The sequence below is a fragment of the Lagopus leucura genome, unplaced genomic scaffold (assembly GCF_019238085.1).
Source record: "Lagopus leucura isolate 7727_CA_CO unplaced genomic scaffold, USGS_WTPT01 Super-Scaffold_100019, whole genome shotgun sequence".
NCBI lineage: Eukaryota > Metazoa > Chordata > Aves > Galliformes > Phasianidae > Lagopus > Lagopus leucura.
The window spans coordinates 6241828-6254942 of NW_024962273.1; the positions used below are offsets into that span (position 1 = coordinate 6241828).

Below are 13115 nucleotides of genomic sequence, written 5' to 3' on the forward strand. Positions count from 1 at the left end.
TAACGGCTGATCGGCTTTATTCCCACAGCACCGCCGCGCGGGAGAGTCGAGCATCCCTGAGAACTCAGTGCCATTTCTGAAGCTTGGCCTCTGCGGGATCTTCGGCTTTATTCAAATTGCTTTCTGCTAAGACCCAAAAATTCCAGAGCGTTGTCGGCCTTGAGCTTATCCTGTGAAAACAAAACACTGTGTATGTTTGTGTGCGCTCCCTCGGACGGGCGGGCAGATGTCTGCGTCCCAAGGCTTTTAGCCGTGCTCTACAGCGCCCTCGTGAGCTGTGGTAGAAGAGCAGAGTGCCTCTTTCAGCCCTTGCACAAATCGTGCTTTTTTTTTTTTTTTTTTTTCTTTCTTCAGGTCTAAAATCAGAGACTTCAAAATGAAAAAAACAAAAAACCCACCCACAAACCAAAGCACATCCAAAATCAAAGCAAAAAACCCCGCACCCAAACGGAAAGATGATACCTTCAGTTTATTGTCAAAATCGTCCATTGAATCAATCAGTTTTCCAGGTTCGAGTTCCCCCAGTGGAAAAGGGTAATCTGTCCCTAAAATAACTCTGTCCTGGTAATAAAGAAACACATGGTATGTTTTGTAGTAGCAGGAAACAACACAGTTGTAGGTGCTTTCTGGAATGTATAATAAATCACAGGGAAATACAGATAACACGTAAGGAGCTGGTGACTGATGAAAGTGAATGCAAAGGTAGTCCCTGGATTCCAGAAACAAACCCAGAGCTACAAAACAAAGACTCGAGTTTGTTGGTGAATTTAAATTTGAAATAAACTATCGTTTCATAGTCCAAAAGGACCATGAAAGCTTCTGGCAGATTTCTGCGAGTGTCCCAGGAAAGCTCTTTACCAAACACTAAAAAGATGCTTGGATTTGGATTCTTGAATCTGAAATTCTGAAGGACACACGTAGCTGAACGCATGTGCTCACGCAAACATACATTTATATTTGAGAAGGACGTGTAATAAAAAATACCATCAATCAAAATGATCTTTTCCATAATACTTCCAAAGGTGTAATAATTGCAATGTGATGTTCCTTAAATTGTAGTAAAATGCAGAATTACTACAAACATATAAATTTTAAAAGCATAGATTTAACTGGCATTCAGCTCCAGCTAGTGAAACCAAAATCTCATTTACAGATTTCATATACATTTTTCAGAAGTCTCTGTTTTTCTAAGTGTCGTGGCCTTTGGCTACAACTGGATATGATATTAACTGTGAGTATGAAACATATGTATGGGAATATGAGTGACATGATTTCATTTATTTCTGAAAGAAGCAGTCGGAGAAAAGAAAATTGATAAAAATCTGCATGCATCGTTGCTGGTATCAGAGATGAAAATAAATAGAGCCCCAGTGGATCCACTTTGTGATAGGTTCAGCTCCACTTTGCATTGATTTTTCCTCATATCATCTGCTCTAGGGAGTGAATATTGCCAACTCACTTCATCTTATCAGAACTCTATTTGCTTTTAAGCTTCATCTCCTGCCAACGTATTTGAAAGCCACGTTTTTCATTAAAAATATCTGTTTTGAAATGTCTCATGAATTTGAAGTCAAACTCATGAATTCTGAGGGGCTCACGGCAGTATTTGAACTCAGTTACTATTACTGAAAGAAGACTTATTTCAGTTATTGTAGTAACTAATTTTGACAATTGCTGGCTATTTACTTGATCTCCAGTAGATGTCACCTGAAAACCCCCACAAAACCTAGGCGATGCTCAATGTAGACACGAATTCTATTGTTCTGTTCTATGTGGTTGTATTATACTTTATTACAAAAGTGTCACCATCAGATTAGAATGGGGGGTTTATGGCCCTCTGTCTTCTGCATCAGATTGAGTGCAGATTACATGAAATGTATTTGGATGCGTGTACAGTTGAACAGCTAAATACCTTTTATTTACAATGTTCAGTTGGACACCGGGGTATTTCCTGAACATTTGAAATACCAGCGTATGCCATCGTTCAAAACCAAACCAAATCAATAAGCATTACAGCTTTATAATAGACAATGGATTTCTTAGTAAAGGAGAAGAAAAGCCAATACCTTCCCAGATGCTTAATAGTTAAGATTAAGTAGGCTGGAAAGGCTTGTAAATTCTTGTCTAAGGTTCAAAGACAGAGATCCCACCCCCTCATTGGTACAATCCACATATGTTATTTTAGTCATTTTTTCCTTTTTCCTCTAGTTTAAAGTGTTTCACGGCTAATAATGCGGTCTATTCGTAGGCAGCAAAATTAAGAGCTGTCAAATAATGAGAAAACCTAGAAGCAGCATTATTGCTGCTATTTATTAGGCCCTTTATAATCTGAGCATCAGTTTGTACCCACCTATAGAAATGAGAATTGCAATCCTTGTCTTTATCCAGCTGGCCTTAGAGAAGTCCTCTAAGTCTCTGCAGATGAGCAATACTCCTAGTGTGTTAGCTATGCTAATAATAGATAGTAGTTATCTATTATCATGTTATGCCAAAGGATATCAGTAAAGTTCATTTTCCATAGAAGACCTTAAGGCCCAGTACCTCAATAAAGCATCTCATTTTTAGGAAGGTGAACATGGCTGATGATTAACCTCAACGAGCCCTTACACCCAACAGCTTTTTCACAGTAGTACAGAATCTTAAAATGAATCTCGGAGATTCTTTGGGTCCTTCCCCTTAGTGAAAAACTGTATTTGCTTCTCTCCTGCTGTCAGGATACATCTGCAGAAAAGACCAGATTGGTAGAGCCAGTTCAGCTCCAACTTCTGGACTGAAATTGTTTTTTACCTTCTGGTGATGGCTCTTAAGGAATCACCATGGGGAAATTTCTGCAGAGAGAAGCTGAATCATTTAATTGTCTGTCAACTCGGTTCTTTACTTTTTATACCCAGTACCACTGGGGAATTTTTGTTCAGCTATATTCGTGCTGCTTCATCATGGGAAGTAATTCTGCAGTCTTACAAAATGACTTCTCAGAAATGTTTATTTTGGCTTCCTTAATGGGCAAGTGTCAAATTAGCCTGTACCCCAAAATAAGAATGGGTGAGATTAAGCACACACGACTCTGAGCTGTAGCTGGGTTTTAATATTCATAACCTGAAGGCCCACATGACGTTCTGATGCCAGGTAATGGCTGTTCCCTAAGGACCTGAAGGCACTGTGTGCAGATCTGTGCACACACCGCTGCCCTGCCTGCACAGCTCTTAGGTGTGCTCCAGAGAGCTGTCCTATTTCAGACCTTCAGCTCATGAAGTCACAGTATGTGTGAGACCCGATCATATTGTTTTTAGCCCAGAATTTATCTATCTTACACTTGTTATTCTGCTAATATTTCATGTGTTAGTGACTCTTGAAATGGTGTTATGTGAGAATATCAAGTTTAATGGGAAAAAGAGGGATTTAGAAATTTTCATAGTAATAAAGTGAGGCTTGAAAATGTGATGTGGGTGTTTCTTCAGGAATAAGATGCTGTGGGCTATGAAAAGGAGAAAGAAAATGTGCTGCTTTCCAAGTTCTCCTAATTGTTAAAAGCATTCAGATTTTGGGGATCTGATTCATGGCTTTTCAGCCTGGTTGCAACAAGAAGTGAAATCTGCTGTTTGCATACAAATAACTCTCGTTCTGTTTCACTGTAAGGAAAAAGGAAATTTCATTCTAATTAAACTACTCAGTTACTTGGAATGAAATCTTGCTTCATAAGTAGTTTCATCGTAATGATGATATTTTCCATAAATACATTACTATCTCTAACAAGTGCATCTTCTTGGCAGCCTATTTTTTTTTTATTATTCTGGATATGAAATCTTTTGAGCAGGAGAAGTTTAAAATAAAGTAAAACAGGCATGGCTAATTATATTATCAGCACATGCACATGGCCAACTGAAATATAGTCATGTCAAAAATTGTATGACTTGCAGTCGTACGTACCAACCAAGTCTTCTTCCCTCCAAAGACAAGATGGTTGCATGTGTTGTGTTCAGATATTTGTATGCTGTGTGTGCTCGTTCATGTGAAAAATTGACATAAAATACATGGTTCTGTGAAGGAGACACTGCACATGAAGACACTGAGAAGGCAGAGATTTAATCTTTGTTTAGATTATCAATTGGTCACCCAAGCACACAGGCAAAGAAAGCTGCATGTCATGAAACTGCAGTCATTTCATTGAACAAAACAAGACTGCTTCCTAAATCAGAAACAGATACTGGGGGCGTGCGCTGCACAGCACGTCCTCTCAGTATGAGAACATGAAGCTTTCTTGGCCCATTAATTCATCACGTTCACCCAATTAGTGGGCTACAGATGTTGCTACAACTGTCTGGTGGGGAATACAAAATAAGAGATCCCGTACATCTTTCCACTCCTGTTCAGCTTGATCATACCCACTTCACCTTTGCTATACTGTCATAGAATCATAAAATCAGAGTGGCTTGGATGGGAAATGACCTTAAAGATCATGTAGTTCCAACCCCCGTGCTGTGTGCAGGGTTACCTCCTACCAGATCAGGCTGCTCAGGGCCCCACCCAGCCTGGCCTGGATGCCCCAGGGATGGGGCACCCACAACTCTCTGTGCAGCTATGCCTGGGCCACACAACTCTCTAAGTAAAGAATTTCCTCTTAATATCAAATCTAAATCTCCCCTCTTTCAGTGTAAGACCATTCCCCTGTCCTATCACTATCAGAATGTGTCTGGGTAGAACTTGGCAAATGCCACCTGAGTTAATAGCCACTGATGTTACAAGAACTTTCCAGTACAGACAGCTTATTAGCAGATCTTTTGACAAGTACACTGAGGGGGCTTTGTTTCACTTGCTTCTAAAGTAACTAAGGCTGTGATATAGTTTCTTCAGACGTTTTGTGGGGCTCCTCCTCCAAATCCATTTTTGATCCATGATGGATTTAAGAAATAGATGTTCTCCCTCTTTTCCTTATAGCTGTAGTGTTACTGCATGTGTATATACATATAGTGTGTACATACACTTTGCAAAACTTCCCACACTATTGTTTCAGGCTGTAGATGTGCTGTCAGTGTTAAATTTTTCATGAATTTTCAAATGTAGTTTTCCTAAAAAGCAAAAGTACTGCAGGGAAGCTGCAGGCAGAATTCCAATTTAAAAACCACAGTGAACAGACTGAAAACCTATTGATTCCAAATGGAAGAGATTTGGGCTCAGAGTTCTAAAGTACAGAAAAGCAATTGTTTATTCTGCTTTATTATGTTTTGGCCTAGGCAAGTCATTGTCGTATGACTTCTAGTACAGAATTATTTCAGCAGCCTGCTCACAGTGTTAGAGATGAATATGGAAAATCAACAGTGACTTTTCTTTAGAAGAAAGAAAACACCTGGCTTAGTTGTTTTTTGAACTTTGGTCCTACAAGGGCCACTGATGACAGCAGTCTCATACCCAAGAAAATACTACGTGAGCCTACAAAGTGATGTGCAGGAAAGAGGAATGCAGTTGTTGACAAGATAGCTAATGTCAAGAGTTTGTATTTCTGTTTTTGTTGTCTGGTGAGCTCTGGAGAATAAGACGCAACTATAAGCTTCTTGCTGATTTGTAGGTATCCATTATACTGTCTTCCACATTTTCTGGAACATTTAGTAATAAGAAGGAATCCTTTCAGTTACTAATAAAAAGAAGTTATTTGAATGGTCTTGTATTTTTATGATCCGCACAGTACATGATTTAAACAGGCTGCTGAAGTATAAAGATTTCTTCACTTTCTACTCTGACGATTAAAATATTGTATGCAGGATCCCTACAGAGATGTGCTTTAATACTATCTTTTAATGCCTACAACATTCCAAGCTGAAGTACCAATTGATTTCTCCATATATGCTTTTGAAGAAGTGTGCAATCAAGCCTTTTGAAAGTGAGGCTCCAAATGATTGTTTTTGCTTTGAGTCTCGCCCTAAAATCACAGGATATCCCATAAGGATCACTGAGTCCAGCGCCTGGCTCCACAGAGGACCACCCAAAATCCAGGCGGTATCAGGGAGCAGTGTGTAAATACTCCTTGAACTCTGGCAGCTCAGTGCCACGACCACTGCCCTGCACAGCCTGTGCCAGGGCCCAGCCACCCTCTGGGGAAGAACCTCTTTCTCACACCCAGCCTGACCTTCTGCTGCCACAGCTCCGTGCCGTTCCCTTGGATCCTAAATCCTGATCAACCTCACATTAATCTCTCTGAACTAGGGTTCACAGTGGATCATTTCCTGGATTAAAACCACCACTTACAGATCTCCTTATTATAGTAAGGAACATTACCTACACTGCATAAGCACTTCAGTTTACGGGAGCTTCAGTTTTGATTTTTCTGGGTGAATATGCTATCTTCATCCTGCTTTCTTACTCTTCTCTTCTGCTATTTTATAGAGGGAATTAAATCCAGAATGACTCACCTGCTTCTGGAAGCATGAAAACTCACCTCTCCTATTGCACTTGTTAGGAGCCTTAGTGCACCACGATCGTGGACTAGAGAGTCTGTGTAAAATGAACCGAGGTATTTTCTTGGATCCACCTTATTATCCATGGCACACAGATCGGGGCGCATGTTGAATCCATGGGAGATTCGCCCCACTGTGTATGGAAAAGTACCTCCTGCAAGGAGAAATTTTTAGCAACAGAAACTGAAAATATGTAGGAGGAAAAACAGAGAGATACCTAAGTTTTATTACTAACTAACTAGAGAAGAAGGGCTCTGCACCAACATTTTTTTATTCATTCCCTTTCATTCCCTTCTTTCTCTGTTTTCTCACTTCTTTGCTACAGTGACACCCAGATTCTTACTGCTCCCTTCCCATAAACTGCCTCCCGTCCCCCTTCTCACTTTCCTTAAAGGCTGTCGTAGCAGTTCAAGCACAGGCTGAAATATGATGGAAAATGTTTGTATGAGTAACCTATCTGGCAGATATCCTCACTGTGCTAATAGTTCTCAGTGAGGGGCAGGCTTAAAGTAGTAATGCCGTTATCTGGCATACCAGAAAATACAGTTATACTCTGCTGAGCCAAAGAACAGGTGTATTGCTTACCTCCATGTGCAAAGCAAACTTTCAGCTTCGGAAATCTTTCAAAAATTCCTCCCATAATCATGGAGCAAATGGCCATGGTTGTTTCTGCTGGCATACCTAAGAATAAAAAAAACTTCATCAAGCCAACCCTTGAGTTTTAAATGTTATCTTCATTTTCTTCAATACGCCTTGGGCCTACTGAAAAAACAACAGTTACAGAGCAGCTGCCAAAGGTTATGCATTATTTCTGTTAAAGGAACACAGCCTTCAACACTAATTAATTGAAATGACACAGAAATAGAAGCTGAAATCAGCTGAATTCTAAGCCCACATTCTGTCTTATACCAAGAGGTCAGCTGGCTGGCGTGGGCTATGGCCTGAACTGCACAGAACTGACTTGGCTTCCCAATTTTACTAGGAATAGGTCAAGTTTTCTTTTTACCTGTGCTTCTGAGTTTCCTTTATGTGGAAAGTGGGGCAGCTGTGTTGGTGCATATTCCAACACAGGTTTTAATATGGTGTCGTGTCAGTTCCCACAGTATTCCCACAGTACCTAATCTCTATCTCTTGCGTTGGGTAGCTTGGATACCCAGAGTTAGGTACCTAGCAACGATCTAGGTTTCAACATCAAGTCTCAGTTTCTGAGCATACTTGATATATTTATAGTATCACCTTATTTTGGTGCATAACTGTAGACATCCATCTTGGAAATTAGGAACTGTTGGAGTTCCCCTCTTTTAGGGGGAAACAATACCTATCCAGCACAAAAGGGCGTCTTTATTTCAAGTCTGTACTGTACTCTCAGATGCAAAGCCTTATGGATTTATGAGGAAAATCTTTCAGATTATTAATGCTGGTAGGAAGATGAAACAATTTTAATCTCTTTTTAAGTCTGTTTTGTAGAGCCTTCTCTGAATAAGAGCAACTGATAGTGTACTAAAATAATGCACTCTTGGATGGGACAGTTCTTTTTAGAACATGCATCAATTGCATATTGTATATATATTGTTCAGAACATCTCCACTGGAAATCATGAAAAAGAGCAAGTGAGGGTGGAATCAATCTAAAAAATTTCTAAGTAGCAGTTTAACATATTTCCTGTTATTCGGTGTCATCCTCGTTTACCCAGCTGGTGAGGAATAAAAGAGAAACCAAATTAATTCCCTATATCTCTGGGGAGCTTCCAAAGTACAAGTTGCATCAACTTTTGTTGGTGTGAAGTTAGATTCAGTGTTTCCTCACCAGTCAACCCATTACTAGGAAATAGTCCAAAGGATTTCTAGGAAATAGAGTTTGTTTTTGCTCACTCTACCTGTTCTTCATTTACTTGTGTTATTTTTTGAGACTGCATTTCAGAGACAGCTGAGCTGATTTTCCCCCAGTCATTTGCTCTCTGTATTTAGGACAAGAGACAATGCTATATGCCATCACTACTGTCATTAATTTCAGCTCTAGATATAAAGTTAGGCAAACTGTACACGCTTAATGAGAAATGCCTGCTGGATTTCCACAGCAGATATAATTGCAGTGTTTCATTTTAAAGAAAAAGCGTGTCATTTTTCTCTGTACTAGTACAATCACAGCAATCTTGTGGGCATTCAGTGACAGTTTGTAAATATAGAATAAACAAAATAAGTACACACCCACCTATCAGCCAAGGAAACCAGTATTTGGACATCCTTCCGTCCTGCTGCATGTCCCAGGGGTGTACAAAAAGGCAGCAATTTAGTTGTTCAGCAGCCTGCAGCAAAAATAAAAGATCTGAGTCTTTTCTTAATCTTGCCAGAATACATCGTGGTTTTTAGTCATGTTTTAAAGGTTTCCTGCAAAATCATGCCGAGCATTAGGACTAGCACTGCAAATAGGCCCAGAAGTAAGAACTACAAGCATTAATTTGTTTTATTTTCTCCTCTGGTACCTATTCTGAAGTCCTCACTCAGATTCAGAGTTCCTTTTGAGAGTACAGGATTGGAGACATGGATGATAATATCTGTAGAAAGCCAAGTGTTCCTCACACTAATGTGGTACAAAAGTTCTTTTTAATGTCAGTCGTTCTGCAGTATAAAACTTGGTTCAAGCAGGATTCTTTTGGCTTTATTTCACACACGAAGGTCAATTCTAAAAATGTTTTATAAAACCATATTTGGTGGTTTTGTACAGTTGTTCCAGCTGCATTCAGGAATGATAGGGGTTGGATGGGGCCTTTGGAGATCACCCAACCCCCCTGCTAAAGCACGTTCCTCAGAGTAGGTCCAGGTCTTGAATATCACCAGAGAAGGAGACTCCACAACCTCTCAGTGCAGCCTGTTCCAGGGGTCCGTCACCCTCAAAGTAAAGAAGTTTTCCCTCATGTTCATTGTTGTTGCACTACATTTGTCCTCTTTGGCCCCCTGATTGGCTTAAAAAAGTCTTACAATCCTCCTAATCCACCCCATGTTAGACATGTAGCTGCATTCGATCAAGAAACCATGTCCTCACAAATACAGTCATTCCTCCAAAACTACTGATAGCTTTGGAAAGAAAAACAGAGGAACAATGTAGGTTTCTGATCCTGACTGAATTATTTAAATATGTGCTTAAATTTAAGTATGTAATAATCAGTCATTCATATGCTCAACCAAGATTTGTTTTGTCAGTTTTATTTCCGGACCTCCTCTTGTTGCTAAGGAGATTATCACACTTTGGAAAAAATCAGGTTTATTTACCCACACTTATATAAATAAAGATGCAACTTTGGGGTTCTAAGGAGTAATGGTTACATACATTTGTAAATTGAAAATAGTAACTCAGTAAGTGGCTTAGCAGACTGATCAATTTAATTAACTAGTGATTAGTCAGACGTAAGTACACGGTGTGAAAATGGGATTGTGCTGATTGCACTTGGGTAAATCAGAAACTTGGGATCAAACAGTCAGAGAATTCTCAGACTCTAATATTATCTCACTGGTTTGAGCAGGCTGGATTGGTGAATTCATGAATTAAATACATTGGAGCTGCACTCTTCTTAAAGTTGTGCAGTTTTGAATTAGTGTTCTTAGTCATTTGATGCCCAAGACATGAAATAAAATTGGTGAAAGTCTTTTGCAAATGTTCCTTCATTTACGCTGAGCAGATTAGAAGGGTCCACTGTTTTAATGTATCTATACATTCAGCTGATGATTGAATACGTATCAATGTACCTCCAGATAGAACACCATGTCCCAGAATTCCCCCAAATAAGGGAAGAAACATTTACTCACAGCATAAATATCGTAGAGTTCTGGTGCATTCAGGTCCCACTCATTGACATGAGATCCTATTTGTACTCCTGGAAATCCAAGTTCCTTCACACACCGATGCATTTCCCTCACAGCCAGGTCTGGAGCTTGCAGAGGTAACGTACCCAAGCCTATGAACCTCTTGGGGTACTTTCTTACTGTATCAGCTAAGTCATTATTCAACATCTGGGATAGATCTAAAGTATCCTGAGGTTTCGCCTGATAAGATATTAAGCAGAATAGTACATTAAAATATAGTTCTCAAATGTTATCACCTGTGGAAGATATTGGGTAAATGTCACTGCAAACAGATCAGAGACAGGGCTTGAAACTGAAATTTACTTTACAGTTCTGAATGAACGGAAATCAAATTTTGCTTTGTTTTAAATCCTCTGACTATAGGTCTTGGCTTGAATATTACATCAACTGTGTCTGCCTTTAGCACTCAGGAGGAGCGTAAGGCAGCCCATGTTGCTGATGCACTGAAGTATCTGGTCTGTTGTGTAAAACAGTCCTCTGTTTTTGTTCTTCCAAATGCAAAAACATGAGCAAATCATTTTCAAACACAGCAATTAATATTTACCATCCTATCATAGGAGCTGAAGAGAAAAATACAAAAGACGTGCATGGTAATTTAAGAGAACACAGAGCAAAGCTCTCTAATATTTAGAAAAAGATAACAGTTACAATTCTAGCTGGAAACACAATTCATTTCCAGTTTTTTGGGTTTTTTTGCAGTACACACTTAATGGAGACAAGTTCCATAAATACCAGTGTAAGATTTTGAAGAATTTAAGACTCAGTAGTACTACTTACATATACCTAAACATTCAATCTGTATAATGTATTTAGAGCACCATATTGCTATGGTTTATCTTACCAGACCGTTCCTACTTCTTTGATGCTGTGAAGGGAACACATTAACTTAATTTTGCCACTGGATTTTAAGATTCAAAGGTCTCTGCGTTCCCCTCCCATGGCACATTTAAAAGAAAGTGAGACAAAATCTTTGAACTTTTAATGCAGCCTGGTGCCACTTTCATGGGTCAGTCCATCAGTCCATCTTCCTGCTTACCAGAGGCTTGTGCTCTGTGAATTCTTTCCCCATGCTTCCAGCTACTCCACATAAGATCCCCCACAGAAATTCTGTCAGTATCTCGTTCTTTCCTACTGGACGTACTGCAGAGTGGAGCCCTGCTGGCTCTTCTGATATCTGGACTATTTTTACTTCTGTTTTTCTCAGCAGAACAATTCCTCATTTACATCTGTGCTCCAGCAACCATTTCAATCACATCATTTACAGGAAGATACATTCAGTTTTTAATAAAAATTTGTGACATGGATAACAAAAAGTACTAATAGGAACCTACCCAGTAACTGAACATCACAGGGACAGTGGAAAGGACTTGGACTGTAACTCCTGACAAAGAAAAAACAGTTATTAATGTTTCATTCTTTTGATAAAATGTTAAAAATAAGAAAGCACTTTGGTTTGAAAGGTGGAAGCATAGAAAAGAAAGAATGAAATAACTTTAGTATGGATACAATCTGTTTTTTTGCTAATTGAGAATCATAGTAATAAATCTTGTGGTGTATCAGCTTATTAGGACTGGAGTATTTTTGCTAAGGAGAAAGAAAGAGAGAACTGCCATACTAACAGTAGGTTATTCTGTGAAACCATGTTTCTTCAAACACAAATCTGTACCATTGGGTGTGGAAGTGTGAAGAATGAACCCACTAAACCTAGTAAACTGACAACGGAGTAAATAGCATACACTGATTAGGACTTGCAGTACCTAAAGGGGAGTTACAAGAGAGAAGGGGACAGACTTTTTAGCAGGGTCTGTAGTGAAAGGGCAAGGGAAGGTGTTTTCAAACTTAAAGAGATCTAGGTTAGATCCAAGGAAAAACTTCTGCATGAGGGTGGTGAGACACTGGAACAGGTTGCCCAGAGGTGTAGTGGAAGTCCTCGCTGTGGGGACACTGAAGGCAAGGCTGGACCAGGCTCTGAGCACCTGATCTTGCTGTGGATGTCCCTGTTCATGGCAGGGGAATTGGGTTAGATGACCTTTAAAGGTCTCTTCCAACTCCAAGGATTCTATGATTCTGTGACTTAACTAAACAGTTACATGCAAAACCATATTTTTCAATAATTTTAAGCCCGATTGTAGCACCATCTCATATTGTAACATTTATGCACATCTTTCATTGTGCTTTTAAAAAATTAACTTAGCTATGAGCAATAAAAATACTAATTCAAAAGATGGCAATGAGTGGTACTGGATTTGTTCAGCACAGAGACTCCCTGTGTCTTTGCTAAAAAATGATGATGTACTCAGAAGTTTATTTTTTGAGGTATGATTCTGTATTGGTTTGTGTTACATAAATTGCCTTTGCACTACATAGCTGGAGCTACGTGAACTGAAAGGAACAAACATGAGCCCCAGTCTTTATAATTAGAATGGCAGGATTGAGAAACACTATGTACTCCTTTATTTTCCCACTTAATTAACTGGTACCTGTGTCTCTGGAGTGCTACAATAAAAGGGGATATTTTTATGGCGCATGTCACCAGATGGTGCTGTAGCACACAGTTTAAGATTATTATTATTACTTTTTTTAAGCAAGTGAGCATTGTTCAGGTGGTGAAGAAGTGTTGTGGTGCCAGTTTTATTTGGTTTTCTGATACATTTTCTTTTCTGGACAGCTGTTGCAAAAAGTTGAAGAATTGCTCTTATCTTTCTCTGTATCTACAGCAATTAGATGAGCAGAATTATTAGAAACTTGCCACTGGTGGTACAGGAAATATTTGAAAAGGAAAAATGTCAAAGGGCATTGACACTGC

The 13115-nt window shown here is 39.3% G+C and overlaps 1 protein-coding gene across 3 annotated transcripts in view; it reads right to left on the reverse strand.

Moving 5' to 3' along the window:
• Nucleotides 1–13115, reverse strand: part of ACMSD (aminocarboxymuconate semialdehyde decarboxylase) — a 20957-nt gene continuing 7842 nt past the window's right edge. For 2 of the 3 annotated variants that reach the window (XM_042877666.1, XM_042877667.1), the window contains 7 exons: nt 11641–11690; nt 10253–10489; nt 8661–8754; nt 7035–7130; nt 6431–6603; nt 463–561; nt 1–170 (listed from right to left, as the gene is read on the reverse strand). In XM_042877666.1, the coding sequence (XP_042733600.1) occupies nt 108–170; nt 463–561; nt 6431–6603; nt 7035–7130; nt 8661–8754; nt 10253–10489; nt 11641–11690 (812 nt within the window). In that variant the 3' untranslated portion in view covers nt 1–107. The remainder of the gene's footprint in view (nt 171–462; nt 562–6430; nt 6604–7034; nt 7131–8660; nt 8755–10252; nt 10490–11640; nt 11691–13115) is intronic. The other variant, XM_042877668.1, reaches the window with a different exon arrangement.